The following is a 15,785-nucleotide window of genomic DNA, read 5'->3' on the forward strand; positions in this document are numbered from 1 at the left end:
ACCAGAGATTGATTCCTTTTTTTTCTTTTTTGCAACTACAAATCGAAGGCTAGCTAGATTTGAGGGATAAATTCATCTGCACCACGCTCCACAAAATGTCAAAAGACATACTAATCTGATGGCAACAGTGAATAACTAGTTGTCTCCCTAGCATTACAGCAAGGTTGTCATCAAACACATGTCTGTGCAAAGTGATAGAATGGCCCACCTGAGGATGAGAAGGATGAACGAAATTTCCATTTACTGTTTATTAAAAAGAAAGGGTGATGACTGATGAGCCAGGTGATGTGGGGAAGTTGGTCTTGTTGTGCTTGAGCCAGAAAAAAAAAAAAAAAAAAACAATAGCTTAAGAAGGAATATATGCTAATAATAATTAGGGTTGATATAAAGCCGTTAATTTTTAGAAGAATATTAATTTGTAGACTGATATCCACCAAATTTTCTTTACTAAATCAATGGTATTCGAAAGCATTAAGCTAAAAGACTTATCAATTGTGGGTTCATTATTTTATTGAAAATGAACAAATAATTGGTTAACTAATACCCTTTTTGTATTTATTTCATTTTTCCTGGACAATTGATCCTATCAATAAAAATGAGTAAGAGCTCAAATCGTCAAACAAGGAGGTTGAACAACCACATCCCTTAATTGGTCTCAAGGGGTTGGACTCAGGCTCCCAACTATATCAATAATTGGCACTAGTGATGTGGACTCGGTTGAATCCAGAGAGCTTGATTTACAATCAAAGAAAGAAATCAAGTAGTTGATAAAATGCATTAACCTAGAAGTAATCAATCAGAAAACAGGAAGCCTAGTAGTCCAAGCCCACCTTAGCTGAGCTAAGTCAAGCCAACCAAGCCAGACCATCCCAGCATGCTAACCGAAAGTAACCGTCAATCAAACAATAAAAACTCAGGAGTGAAGTTAAAAAGGATTAAAAACAGACCAGAAAATGACATGGGGAGTAGAGAATCCTATTCCCCAATCCCCAAATGGAGTTTTAAATGCAGATGCAGGGAAAGGCCAACCATGAGACCCCCCAACCACATTGTCTCATTTTCACTCCCCTGGTCCCTTGCAACAGGGAAGAAATTATTGCAGATTTACCTGCTACAGGTCCCTCTCTTTGTCTCACACCATAAAAGGGTCTCTCACACACAAGACCCAACACCAGTTGCTGTGGCAACAAAACCAGCAAAACCCCAAGTGAGAAAATAAAGCAGAGGAGCTGCCTCATCATGACTACTAGCAAATCAAGATAGAAAAGCAACCTCAGTTAGCAATAATTCTCTAATCACTTTGCTGCAGTCCTAATTCGTACTTTGGTTTTGATCCTTAAGAGAGCTCCAGAAGCAGAGAAGAGCAGTAAGATGGAGATAGAATTGGTGAAATGCGAGTGTTGCGGATTGAAAGAAGATTGCACTCAGGACTACATTAGTGAGGTCAAGGCAAATTTTAACGGAAAATGGCTTTGTGGGTTGTGCTCGGAAGCTGTTCGAGATGAGGTCAATAGAGGGAAGAAACCATTTGGAATGGAAGAAGCAATGAAAGCTCACATGTCATTCTGTCGGAAATTCAAGTCCAACCCTGCTGTCCGAGTTGCAGACGGGATGAGACAGCTGCTCAGGAGGAGATCAGGGGATTTGTCCTCCCCACAATCGACTACTACTGCTTCCAAGAAGTACCTGAGATCGGCAAGCACATCGCAAGTCGGTGATGAATCGTCGTTCTCGCTTTACTAGTTCTGATCAGAACCGGGGGGGACCTCTTCTGGGTTGGAATGACTCTCCAGCTTTTCGTGGCCAATTTTCTTGTCTTGTACAGGAAACGCTTTCAAAAGAGAAGCTTGAAGCTAGTTTGTCTTTTCTTAAGATGGGTATGCTCTTCATTTTTCCTTGTTTCTTTTTCCCTCTGGAGAAAAGGAAAAACAAGAAAATTTTAAAGTAGACTTATTGAAACTAGCCAACTGTAGAAGAGGGTGAGAAAAAACAGAACCTTTTCTTGCTTTCCAGAACCAAATGTAAAAACATTACTGAAGAACCCAGTTTTGCTTATTTGTCCTTCACTTCTTTCTGCTGCCCTGCTTTTATTCTGCCATTTCTTCGGTGCTAGCTTTTTTTATATCTTTGCGTGATTCTTGCTACTGGTTTTGCTCTACTTTCTATTCTTTTTTGGCTTAATTTTGATTATATTTATGGTTTACATATTAGATGGAGGGTGGAAATAATGGAATATTTTCAAGCTTTCAAGAAACCAAAAGCATTTCTAAACCATTGAATTCTCGGTGGTTTCAGAAAAAAAAAAAGGAGCAGAAAATAAAATATTTGGTTTAGTAGTTGAATCAGGGAGAAATAAGGCGCTTGTTGTTTCTTGATTTTGTTCTTGAGAAACTGAGGTCGCATTGTATTAACTTTATTCTCATGATTTCTTTTTGGTTCAGCTGATTTCCAAAACTAATGAAATCAAGATCAGACCTACATTTGCCCATTCCAACTTTGCAAGCCAACCATGACGGATTGATGGCATGAGATCCAATAAAGTCATAGAAAACTATTATTTTCGTAAGTGGTTGTGAGTTGGGAGATGCATCCCCCCAGATTAAACATATTGTATTTTTAATATTTCTAAGTTTGTTGATTCAGTGCTACTCGACTGCACTGGTGTCTGTTTGATCTAGATCACATCTATGGGATTCTAGCACCAGCTACGGGATAAACCCACTAGACAAATTCATAATCCAGGCAGCAAACTCAGACGAGATATCTAATTGCATGGGTTGACTCCACCGATCTGAGGGTTCTATGAGATCGATCTGCCTGTGCATTCTTTAGTTCATACAATGAAGATCTCTGTGGAAGGCCAAGCTAGAGCAGGACACTTGAGAAGGGAAAAAGAGACTGAGTTAATTAAACTTAAGTTCATACAATTAAAACTGGAAATACAAGGAATTAATATGAATGCTTTGGGGGGGGAGGGGGGGAGGAGAGAGAGAGAGAGTGGGTGGGGGGAAGTGGGGAACTAAGGTTGGTTTTAATTAATTAATTCCGATGAATTTTGTTTTAAGTTTGGGTTTATAAAAATTGTAGAAACCAAATTCTTTTTTCCTGGTCTCAAAACTAAACCCATTCTAAGAATTGTTTCTTTGAAGCTTTAAAAGAGAATAATTTGGGGTCAAAACTCATTCTCAAAATAGTGATTTTTAGAAGCAGATTTTTAACCAAACATAACTAAGTTTTCACAAGGAGCTAAAATGAATGCACAGATTTTTCCATTTTGTTGGAATTGTTAGAGGCTCAGTTTGGAAGTAGTGTAGAGTGCAAACCTTGCAGTTTGTACTATTTTGTATATATTTATACTGTACGTATTCTTTCCAAACTGAGCCTTCTATTTCTTACTTTACGCTTAAATTTGTCATTCTCAAGGTGCCACATGTCACCTTTGTGCTTACCTTCTATGCACATAAGACATTTCGAATTAGATTCCAGCACAATCAGGTTCTCCCTGGAGAGTGAGCTAGTCTAAATCGTAGATGCCTGGCCACTGCCTATTGAGGAAATTGTGACGCAGGTTGCAGTCCACTTATCCCCCATTTTTTTTTTTAATGAAAGAGTGAGAAATGTACAAAATTTCCTGCAGAGTTTCTATAGAACATTTTAGGAGATATTGATTGAGAAATCTGCTAGCAACATTTATCAGTTCTTCTGAAAGGAAAATCATGTCCCCCTTTGTGTTGCGTAATGGGACCCTTGGTTTCTATGTGTTCAAGCAGGAAAATTGCCCTGAACGTAGAGGGATCTAGATTACACTAATCATATAACCAGTTCAGCAGTTGGGTTACAATGGGAAAATGAAAAAGAGAGTATATTTAGTTGTGAAAAGATCTGATCATGGGCTGGGTTCGGGATTAGCTTTTGTCAAAATTCTAATGAATTTGATCTGAAGCCCGAGCCTGAAACAGTGTAAAATTGGGCTCAAAACCCGACCTGTGAATAGGTCTAATTATGAATTTAGCTACCACTACAATAAATTAAATCATCAAATTAAGAAATTTCTCCCTTGATCCGTGTTTGTGTCAAACTGTCAATGCAAAGGGGGCAGGGAACAAATCTTTTTCTCCGGAAATGCAATTCAAAGATTTAGAGTGAAATTGTTTTCCAGCCTTTCATGTTAGGCAAAGAGAGTTGTAATCTCAAAAAAAAAAAAAAAAAAAAAAAAAAGATCCAGTTAGTTGAAAGCTGAGCGTTGGTATTGTCAAATACTTTTCTTGGCAGGTACAAATAACAGACATACCGTGGGTCTTCCTGAGACACCTAATAAAACATTCCTTATGCTTTTGTTGCACCTTTTAATCACCGTTTTCAAAATCGGATTGGATCGGACGGTCGGACTGGAAAAACTGGGAACCGGTCATTTGATCGGTTCCATTTTTCTCCAAAACCGCTTTTTCCCCTAAAATCATTGATTTTGGTCAGTAAACCATTGAACCGGTCGGTTTATCATTTGAACCGTTCAAACGGTTTTGATCGTTTTCCAATTTTTAAAATTTTTTAGATAAATTTCTTAAACTACTATTATGATTTAGTTAATTGACTAAGTGTATCCCTACTGTTTCCGACAATTGACTAACTCTATCCTTACCCTTTGCATCCATTAATATTCTGTTAAATTTGTATACAGATAACATATATTATTTTTTAAAAACCCAATTTTACCCATACCATTTTCTTCCTTTCGACAGAAAATAAGGAACCCAGATTGAATAAGGTCCTTAAGGTACGGTTCATGGCTGCTTCTTCTTCTTCTTCGACGGTGGAAGATGAATCCGACGTCGAATTGGGACACCTATTGGCTCTATTGCTAGAGGAGATGCGACGGAGGGTAAGCAAACACCTAGAACTCCACCGCCTAATTGAGGTTGTAATGGACTTGGGTCGGAAACCCTTGGCTCGGTTCCCCTCCGGCGACTTCGTCCTCTCTGATCATCCCATTACCTTCCAAGACCTCGAGCATGCTACTTCCCAGGTGAGGTGACCGATTTTTTCTTTCTTTTCTTTTTTTTTTATGAAAAGCAGGTAACTGAATCGATACCATGCTATAAATACAATCATACGGAATTATCTCACTGTCGAAAGGAATTACCGTTTTCTTCCTTTCGACAGCAAATAAGGAACGCAGATCTGATTTGGCCAGGCGAAGCTTGGTTTAAAGAAGGCAGTCAGCGACGGAAAGAGGGAGACAAAGAGGAGGATCTCTGCAACAAAACCTGCATCAGGCCCTGCAACCCATGGCGTGGTGGCATTGATGGACTGCTACCAGAGGTAAGCTGGGATTTCGGAAACTCCTCGATCTATACTGGAGGCCAATGCAAGATTGGAGCTGCAAAGATGGACTGTTCCTGGAGGTAAGCTGGGATTTGGCCGGAATTCCTGCAGAGTTAAAGCTACGGCAGCGGGTCTGGTGGCAGCAGCCATGAAAGTTCTAGTGAATGTCCCAACGACAACGACAACTATTTCTGGGTTTATCACTCGGAACATCTTTTTCCCCTTCCAACCTTGTCAAAGCTTCCATGGGCTCATTTTCCCTCTTCTAGGAAAAGTAGTGACGCCTCTCTTACCATCAACGACTGTGCTCACCTTGAACATTGAATCTTCCCCGCAGCCCTTAGTATTCTTGACTGCACACCCCTGTGTTCCGACCAGGTGACCCCGTCTTTGAGGCCGCCCCTATTCCTTCCTCTTCATCCTCCACCACCATCCAGTCTAGAAAACAGTGAATCTGACCCTTATGACTTTTGCAGTCAGGGCCTTGGGGATCTCGTGTGCTGCCACAAGGTCCCCCCATTTCAGGTTTTCTTCTACAACTTCGGTGAAACCTCACAGTTTCGGCAGTTCCAATGACTTTTGCAATCAGATTTTTTTCTATAACTCCATTATTTCGGCAGTTACAGTGGTTCCAATGGTTACAACTGACGCAGCGTGGAAGCAATGAGAATCGGAGCTGACTATGCAAGCACCGGGCGTTCGCTAGCACCTAGCGAATAACACAGATTTCTTTAGGAGAGAGAAAAGGTGGCGAAAACTCAAAGAAGAGAACTCAAGAAAATTTGAAAATCTGAAGTATGAATTGTGTTCATTAACTGAAAAATAGTAGTATTTATAATACATCTGAAAATTGAAATTGTAAAAGAAATGGGAATTGTGAAAGAACTGAGAAAGAACAATTATGATAGATCAAAACATCTAATCTAGATAGAATCAAATTCCTCTTTGCCTGATCTCCACCGTTCGATCTCCCTAGATGCATGTATCTTGGATTATCTTGCTAATCTTGATGCTTCTTGGAGTCTTTCTTGATAATCTTGGAAGAGTCTTGCCTTATCTTGCTAATCTTGATAGTCTTGGGAGTCTTGAGTTGTTCTTGCTTATCTCTCTTGGACTAATCTTGATAATCTTAGCTCCTTCTCTATCTTGACTTCTTGCCTTATCCTTATCCTAGCGTTGCCGCCCCTAGGGGTGCGATGGGCTTTCTTGTGATGGGCCTCCATCATTCTCCCCCACTTGGAGAGAACTCGACCTCGAGTCGTGATTAGGATAGGCAAGTGTGATCTCTGGCAAATACCGGTGAAGGTCAGCAACGTTGAAGGTCTTGGATATACCCATCTGATATGGTAAATCCACTACATAGGCATTGTCATTAATCTTCTTCACGATCTTGTATGGACCATACTTCTGAGGCTTCAACTTGTTGTAAGTACCTACGGGAATCCTTTCCTTCCTTAAAAAGACCATAACCTCATCACCTACATCAAACACTTGAGGTCGGCGGTGCTTGTCTGCGGCTATCTTGTACTTGGCGTTGGATTGCTCTAGCTTCCGCTTCACGGCCTCTTGGACGGACTGGATTTGTTCTGCCATCTGCTCTACTGAGATACTAGCGCTGGGTACTTTGGGTAGTTTCACTAAATCCAGTGCATGGTTAGGGACCTTCATGTATATGATGGAGAATGGGGATCTGCCTGTAGAACTGTGCACTGCATTGTTATAGGCGAACTCAGCCTAGGCAATGGCGAAGTCCCACTGTTTTGGCTTCTCCCGGCATATGCTGCGGATTAAATTTCCTAAGGTCCGGTTTACCACTTCTGTCTGTCCATCTGTCTGCAGATGGGCTGTACTGCTGAAATTAAGTGATGAATCAAACAACCTCCACAGGGTCATCCAAAAGTGACTGAGGAACCGTGTGTCGCGATCTAAAGTGATGGTCTTGGGTACCCCATGCAAGCGGACAATCTCCCTGAAAAACAATTTGGTTGTTGCGGATGCATCTGCTGTTTTCTTGCATGGGAGGAAGTGAGCCATTTTTGAGAATCTGTCAACCACCACGAAGACGGAGTCCATGTTCCTCTGGGTCTTTGGCAGGCCTAGCACAAAATCCATGGACAAGTCTTCCCATATAGCAGTAGGAACGGGTAGGGGCATGTAGAGACCTGTGTTTTGGGTTTGTCCCTTAGCTGTCTGACAAACATAGCACCTGCTTACGATGGTAGACACGTCCCTTCTTAATTTCGGCCAGTAATATCGCCCCTTAATTGCTTCTACTGTTTTGTCCCTTCCCAAGTGTCCTACTAATCCACCCCCATGCAAATCCTTGATGATCTTTTCGCGGAGGGAAGTGCAAGGGATACACAGTTGTTCCCCTTTCATAAGGAACCCGTCATAAATAAAGAAGTCTTCTGTTGGCTGCTTATTCACACATTTCTCCCATACCTATTGGAAGTCTTCATCTCGGGCATATAAGTCTTTTAGGCACTCAAAACCCACAATCTCAACACTGAGGATCTTGATGAGAGCTACGCGCCTACTAAGTGCATCAACCACTTTATTTTGCTGTCCTGTCTTATACACAATTTTATATGGGAACTTGTCTAGGAAAGCAGACCATCTGGCATGTAAATCACTTATTAATTGCTTTTGCCCACTAAGATATTTTAGGGCCTGGTGGTTAGTATAGAGAACAAATTCTTTTGCAATTATATAGTGTTCTCATGTTTCCAAGGCTCTAACCACAGCATAGAACTCCTTGTCATAAGTAGACCACTTTCTCCTGGCTTCACATAGTTTTTCACTGAAGAAAGCAATGGGTCTTTTCTCTTGGGACAATACAGCCCCTATGCCAACTCCACTAGCATCACATTCAACTTCAAATAATTTATTAAAGTCTGGCAAGGAAAGAACAGGAGCAGTACATAATTTTTCTTTTATGAGAGCAAAACTTTGCTCTTGTTCTTCTCCCCAATGAAATTTACCCTTTTTCAAGCATTCAGTAATGGAAGCCATGATACTACTAAAATTCTTAATAAAGCGCCTATAGAAGGTTGCCAACCCATGAAATCGCCTGACATCTGTGACAGTGGATGGGGTTGGCCACTCCCTAATGGCTTTCACCTTTTCCCCATCTACTTTCACACCATCCTTGCTTATAATAAATTCCAAGAATAATAAATTATCATTTATAAAGATGCATTTCTTCAAATTAGCATATAATTTATTTTCCCTTAATGTTTTCAGGACCTCCCTAATATGTCCCACATGCTCAGTGATAGATTTGTTGTATATCAAAATATCATCAAAATAGACTACCACAAATTTACCAATGAAGGGGCGCAATACCTAGTTCATTAGCCTCATGAAAGTGCTGGGTGGGTTGGTTAGTCGAAAGGACATGACTAACCACTCGAACAAGCCATCTCTAGTTTTGAAGGCTGTCTTCCATTCATCTCCGGGACGGATCCTGATTTGATGATATCCACTCCTTAGATCTATTTTTGAGAAAACTACAGCTCCGCTTAGTTGGTCCAGCATGTCGTCCAGCCTAGGAATGGGAAATTTGTACCCAATGGTGATCTTGTTAATGGCCCTGCTGTCGACACACATTCTCCAACTGTCATCCTTCTTAGGTGTTAATAAGGCAGGTACTGCACAAGGACTCATGCTGATTTGAATGTGTCCCTTTTTCAATAATTCTTCTACCTTTTCCCGTAAGATTTCATTCTCCTTAGGACTTATCCTGTAATGTGGAAGGTTAGGTAGACTAGCACCTGGAACAAAATCAATATGGTGTTGTATATATTTCATGGGAGGGAGTTCATTTGGTAACTCCTCTGGAACTATATCATTAAATTCATTCAGTAGTCCTTGTATTTCAGCTGGAATTGTATTTTCACCATTAACATCTTCTCCTTTTACTACTAACAAATGTATCTCATGAGTATCCTTACATTCTTTAACAAATTCAGCATGACGATGGGTGATGGTAAGAAAATTCTTTTCATGTGCTTTTGGAGTATTCGTAATACCTTTTTCTGTTATGGGTAACAAGGTATAACGTGTACCCTCTTTTTCAAGTTGGTAGGTATTCTTCCTACCCATGTGCCTTGCATCTGTATCAAACTGCCAAGGCCTCTCTAGCAAAATATGGCAAGCATCCATATCTACAATATCACAATATACTTCATCATGATACTTACCAATAGAAAAAGGTACATTGCAGCGTTCCTCCACTCGTACGCCGCCCCCTTCCTTGATCCACCCAATTGTGTATGGGTTGGGATGTTTTTCAGGAATCAGCTGTAATTGTTGGATGACATCCCTGCAAATAATATTTTCCTGACTACCACTGTCAATAATTAAATCAAATAACTTTCCCTTGACAATACATCTGGTACGAAATAATCTATGCCTTTGAAAAGTATCCTTATTTTTCTGGGACAACATTAATTTTCTTACCACACAAGTATACTCATGTTCATATGGACCCTCTTCATCCTCCCCATCTGGTCCACAATATACTTCTTCCTCCTCCCTTTCTACCATATTAACTGCTTTTCTCCTGGGACAGTCACTGAATCTATGTCCAACCTCATTACATTTAAAACATTTAATAGGAGCAGGCCTTGCATAAGGGTTATTGGGTTTAGGAGGATTGGAAGGATTACCTCGAGTATGTCCTCCTGTAGTAGCCTTATCGGCGTTACTTGTACTTGCTAGGTGAGAAGGTTGTACTGCCGGGACTGATTTGTTCCTATCAACAGTTGCCGGTCTGTTGTCGCTCCTGCTGTACCGGCGATAATTATCACTGCATGCCTTGTCCTAGAACATTAATTCTGCTTTTGAAGGCTAAGTTCCTTGCTTCCTGCACACTAAGAACCATTTGTACACCGATTTTGTCTCTGATGGACGGTCTCAAACCGCTTAGATAACGGGCTGCCTGCTGGTTATCACTTTCAGATAATTGGTTTCTTTCAGCTAATCTCAAAAATTCAGATGTATATTCGTTAACACTACGAGAACCCTACGCACACCTCTGATAAGATTCAAACATATATTGTTCATAGTTAGGAGGTAAAAATCTACCTCTTATTAATTGTTTCATGCGCCTCCAGGTTCGAACAGGACCCCTTCCTTCTCTCATTCGGGTTTCTCTCATCCGTTCCCACCAAACAGATGCGCCTCCCTTTAATCGGAAAGCTACCAGTTTTACCCTTCGTTCCTCTAGTATCTCCATGTAATCAAAGAATTTATCAACTTCTATAGTCCAATCTAGAAGTCCCTCTATACCAAGATCTCCACTAAAAGTAGGAATATCTACCTTGAGTTTAAATTCATCATTATTCCTACGGGGATTGAAATTACCTTGATTGTGCCAATTTCTACCGTTTCTGTCGTTGTCGGGAAGAACTAGAGCACCACCAAATTCGAAATCATCATCAATGTCGTCGTCAAGAACTGGACATCGGGACGCAGTAGCGACGGGTGGTCTGTCGTGGTTGTCTCCTTCGATCTGCTGTGGATTTTCCCGGTTCCATGAGACAATCTCCCATAACAAGGTTTGCAGTTGTTCAGCCATCTCTGCCAACTATTGCTCGATGTTACGTGTGGTTGTACGTTGTTCTTCGATTGCTCTCCAAACAACTGGAAACCCCTGATCTCCGTCACGGGGTGGGTTGCGACTGCTACCATCTGGGTTGGATATGACTGGGCGAATTCCCTGCTCTGATACCACCTGACGCAGCGTGGAAGCAATGAGAACCGGAGCTGGCTATGAAAGCACCGGGCGTTCGCTAGCACCTAGCGAATAACACCGATTTCTCTAGGAGAGAGAAAAGGTGGTGAAAATTCAAAGAAGAGAACTCAAGAAAATCTGAAAATCTGAAGTATGAATTGTGTTCATTAACTGGAAAATAGCAGTATTTATAATACATCTGAAAATTGAAATTGTAAAAGAACTGGAAATTGTGAAAGAACTGGGAAAGAACAATTAGGATAGATCAAAACATCTAATCTAGATAGGATCGAATTCCTCTTTGCCCGATCTCCACCATTCGATCTCCCTAGATGCATGTATCTTGGATTATCTTGCTAATCTTGATGCTTCTTGGAGTCTTTCTTGATAATCTTGGAAGAGTCTTGGAAGAGTCTTGCCTTATCTTGCTAATCTTGATAGTCTTGGGAGTCTTGAGTTGTTCTTGCTTATCTCTCTTGGACTAATCTTGATAATCTTGGCTCCTTCTCTATCTTGACTTCTTGCCTTATCCTTATCCTAGTGCTGCCGCCCCTAGGGGTGCGATGGGCTTTCTTGTAATGGGCCTCCATCAACAACAAAGAAAATGAGAAGGAGAGGTGGAGATCCAGTGGATAGTCTTTTACAAATATATGTTAACTAAATCATAAAGGTAGTTTAAGAAATTTATCCTTATTTTTTTTGTCAGAACGGGTCAGCCATTCGGATCAAACGGTTGGACTGTTCGAACCGGTAACCAGACCCTCACCAGTTCGGGTCAAACCATGCTTTTAGCTCCAAATCATCTGCTCTTCTACCAGCCAAATTGACAGTATTTGGGCAAACCACCTAGACTCCTCTCTACAACACATTCACCATTTGAGGATGCTACAGAAGATCAATGATTTTCTTCGTTAAATCATTGATCCGAATGATTATAACTGCTTGATTTTCTTCGTTAAATCAAGCAGTTATAATATCTCAAGCTACAGAAGATCAATGATCAGTCAGTCTCCTTGACAGAAATAGTGCAGATGGTGCTCAGTTGTCTTCTGAAGACTGAAGCATTCAAACTTCAAAAAACAACTTGAATTTCAGCAATCACGATTGCAGGTATTTGAAACACGACCACCATGTGCCGATATTCAAAGCTGATCAGTATTTATTGTGACAACCCAGAAAACAGAACTGCAGGAGCAAAGTTCTCAGATTGTATATTTGTTTCTCGTTATTGAATAGAATATCTGTACATTTGTTAAAAGACAAATAGAATCTCGAAACATCACAAATGCTGTTAAAGTTTCTTGCGCCATCTCAGTGAAGATAAGACTCTTGTCTGTCCGTCCTTTGTTGCTTATAACAGAATGCATCACTCCTCCTAATCATATCTTTTTGACTACTGATTTAGGAATCTTTTTGATGTTTCAAGCACCAGCGCCATTGTTGTCTTTTTCTCTCTCTCTCTCTCTCCGTAAACAAAAACCAGTAAGAATAAGAAATACTAAAAAGAAAAGAAATGGGCCAATCCAGTTAATTAATTAAAAATAAATGGAAAACCAAAAGTAGCTTTAACTCAATACCCTACCAAGCAATCTTTTAATGAATTATTGCTTTCAAAAAATTAACAATAAAATTGCTAATTCCCAAGAGTTCGATACACATAACATCAGCTTTTCGCTTTCTCAAAAAAAAAATAATATATTTATATATATATACAAGTTAGGGTACAAGATCTCTACACATGGATTTGCAAGAATTGGACAAACGGCTTTTAAAATAAAGGAGGAAACAAATAAAAGAAAAAAAGAAAAAGAAAACAAACTAGGATTCTCTGGTTGAGTCAATTTCCCTAGGATTAAACTAAAGTTTGTCTTCCACACACCGTTCACTTAAGAGAATCTTTCCCAGCTAGACCAAAAAGTAATTCAGTATTAGTAATAAATAATAACAATAATTGAGCCAATCTTTAATTAGTTTGAAAAAATTAATTGAATTTATCCTAAGATTCGAACTTGATCGACATCAAACTCAAATTCAACCTAATTGAATTTGAGTCCAAACTGGCTTAATTCAATTGCACCCCTAATTTTAATTAATTATGAAAATGCAGCATATGCATTCCTTTTATTGCACCAAATAAAAGATGCAAGTTTTTTCACAAATAAACTTCACACTGGGCACTGTGGAAAGGGAGAGAGATGCTTCAGTTCATGTGGAATGAAATCATTTTATTTTAGGGGATGTTTGGCATCAATGCTGATTTCCTGAAAATCACTGCCATTCGGAGCCACATCAGCGTTAGAGAATCAGAGCTAAAATTTCTGTTTGATTGGACGATTTTGGTGATTTTCAGTAAATCACCAATTGTTGAAAAATTGATGAGGAAGGATCAGCATCAATGCCAAACATCACCTTAGGTTTTCATAGAATTTGAACCACATCTAAAAATGAAATCACCTTAGTTTAACCTAATTCAAAGCGAATAGGAAATCACACCTTTTTGAGATCTTAAGAAGACCACATTCCATTGTTACTTGACATTGTTGAGTGCACCCATGTTAGTGGGAAAATAAAAGAATTTGTGCTTTTGACTCATAAAAGTTGTTAATAGCAAACCAAAGAAAAGAAACTTGAATGGGCTTCAAGGGCCCAATAAAACCTTAGGACTGAAAGAAACCATTATATGGTACAAAGAACAACTTCATCTTGATCAATTGATTTAGAAAGAAAGAAAGAAAGAACAGCTAAAGAAAGCCATATATCCATTGAACAAGAGTAACATTGGTCATATGACTAGAAAATAGAACAAAAACAAGGGAACTTTTCTTTTTTATTTTATTGTTTTAGATGTCTCCTAGGAAAGCTGGCTTAAGAGACTAGGGTAGTAAGCTTCACTTGAGAATCCTATAGTGAAATTTTCACAAGGTCCAATCTTTGGCATAGGTTGATAGTCATACCACTGAACCACACTAATTCCTGTTTCCCTGTGCACGTTTGTTTGTTCCTCATTGCTTGCTATTCTTTTACCTATTTAGCTACTTAGAGAGTAGGAAAAAAAATCATGGATAGAATTTGATCAAAGGTCTAAAAGGGTTTTAAATTGAATAAGGGAAAAGAAATATGGATGGGCTGACACACCTGAGAAGTGGATTTCAGAAGTACCTTTTTCTTTCAAGAGTGATGATTATAAGTGAATTTTCTAAATATAAAGAGCTCGCAAGCTTTACCCACCATGAGAACTCCCACATAATGAACACACTTCTGAATTTAAAAGCCAACAAAATGTGGAAGTCGCAGAGCAAGAAAAAAAAAAAAAAACCAATGGCATCGTATTAGATTGATTACTCAAGACTCACCATTTCCTTCTTTTCCTCTTCAACGAACTGGGCCTTCTGAGTTCTGAATTCAACAGAATCAGCACCTACCTTTTGATTCTTTTAATTGGGTGGATGGGTTAGTGGAATTACCCAAAGCTTCAAACCTAAAATAACTGCCAATCCACCAATCCACTTGTAGAAGGCCTTCTTTGTTAACAAGGAGTGTGTTAAAACCACAGATAAAAGCAGTCTCTCTACATTGTACCACTGGCCGTGCTTCCGTGCACTCTATCATTAACCCCACTAATCCACATGGGTTGGGCCCGAGCTTAACTTTTGCCAAAATTTGAATGGGTCTGGCCCGAACCCTAAGGCCAAAGCAGTATAAAATATTCATGAGCTAAGCCCGAAGCCCGGCCTGTGAACAGGTCTAGCTGCCACTTCAGCAAAAATGTATAAAATCTACAGTACTTTTCTTCTCCTGCCTTCATTACTTCTCAAGTTCTCATGGAAAGTGCATTTCCAATCCCCATACTTGCATCTAGAACAAAGGCTCCATTTGGGAAGAGTGCAAATATAAACTTATTTAGTGGAAATAGTAAGGTTTAGAAATATAAATATAGACCATATGCAAGGTCTTGCACTAAACATATTTGTAAATTTGTATATGCACTTTTCCCAAACAAAGACTATTGCAAAATGAAGGCTTTCATGCATTTAGACTATTGCAAAATGAAGGCCTTAAGGAAGGTGTGGAATTCGAATTGAGTGACGATTCAGTGGCAATGCTCATTGAATAATCCTGATTAAATATGTTGTGCCCATTGAAATTTAGAAATTGCAGGCATTCCTTTATTTTAAAGGCAATTAGCGTTGACCACATTCAACACATGAGAGCGTTATAGCACATTAGCGCCCACTTATTCTGAATTGCCGGAGCAAGATCACAACTTCACAAGCAATGTCAAAGTGAATGCTTCTTATGAGTAGCCCACGAAGCACCACCACCCACAAGAAAAACCCAGAAGATAAAAGCGAGACCAGATTAGCTGAACGCCTTAGGCTGTAAATTACACAGCTCACCTCATACTCCCTGCCTCTCCGTTCACCTTCCCCCGGCCGATCACCAACATCCCCTCTCTCTCTCTCTCTCTCATTTTCTCTTGCCACAAACCATATCCAACTATCCACCCCCAACCAACATCGCCACTGTAAATTCAGACACCAACAACATTTGGCAATATGGGTACAACAAAGAAGAATTTCTGGGTTGAATGGACTGAGCAATTTACATGAGAATTTCCGGGTCCGACAAACTTTAGTATTGGGAGTTGTGATGTGATGAATTCGAGTTAAATAACTTCTAAATGATTAAAACTATGTTAATGGAACAGTGTATTCAAGCATAACAA

At 39.7% G+C, this 15,785-nt stretch overlaps 1 protein-coding gene across 2 annotated transcripts; it reads left to right on the forward strand.

Annotated features, from left to right (window-relative positions):
• The first annotated feature begins 1,003 nt into the window (after nt 1-1,003).
• LOC104596559 (uncharacterized) lies at nt 1,004-11,279 on the forward strand. 2 transcript variants are annotated; one of them, XR_016080597.1, is made up of 4 exons: nt 1,741-1,877; nt 2,442-2,562; nt 4,740-5,023; nt 5,161-11,279. XR_016080597.1 is itself a non-coding variant. In XM_010257789.3 (3 exons), exons 1-3 carry the CDS (start codon nt 1,718-1,720, stop codon nt 5,404-5,406), a joined length of 690 nt encoding a protein of 229 aa, XP_010256091.2. In that variant the 5' UTR covers nt 1,004-1,717; the 3' UTR covers nt 5,407-11,279. The 2 variants fall into 2 exon arrangements, 1 of the variants encoding a protein (XP_010256091.2); XM_010257789.3 differs by lacking the exon at nt 2,442-2,562 and having other exon boundaries at nt 1,004-1,877.
• Nucleotides 11,280-15,785: the final 4,506 nt, after the last annotated feature.

Source organism: Nelumbo nucifera, chromosome 1 (genome assembly GCF_055504915.1).
Source record: "Nelumbo nucifera cultivar China Antique chromosome 1, China Antique-T2T, whole genome shotgun sequence".
NCBI classification, from domain to species: Eukaryota; Viridiplantae; Streptophyta; class Magnoliopsida; order Proteales; family Nelumbonaceae; genus Nelumbo; species Nelumbo nucifera.

Bases quoted from the DNA above. Each gene is read 5' to 3' on its own strand.
- LOC104596559 (XM_010257789.3), top strand. From the start codon at position 1,718: ATGAATCGTCGTTCTCGCTTTACTAGTTCTGATCAGAACCGGGGGGGA. The intron at 1,878-4,739 runs GTATGCTCTTCA...TCCTTTCGACAG, and splicing joins TTTGTCTTTTCTTAAGATGG to AAAATAAGGAACCCAGATTG. The intron at 5,024-5,160 runs GTGAGGTGACCG...TCCTTTCGACAG, and splicing joins TCGAGCATGCTACTTCCCAG to CAAATAAGGAACGCAGATCT.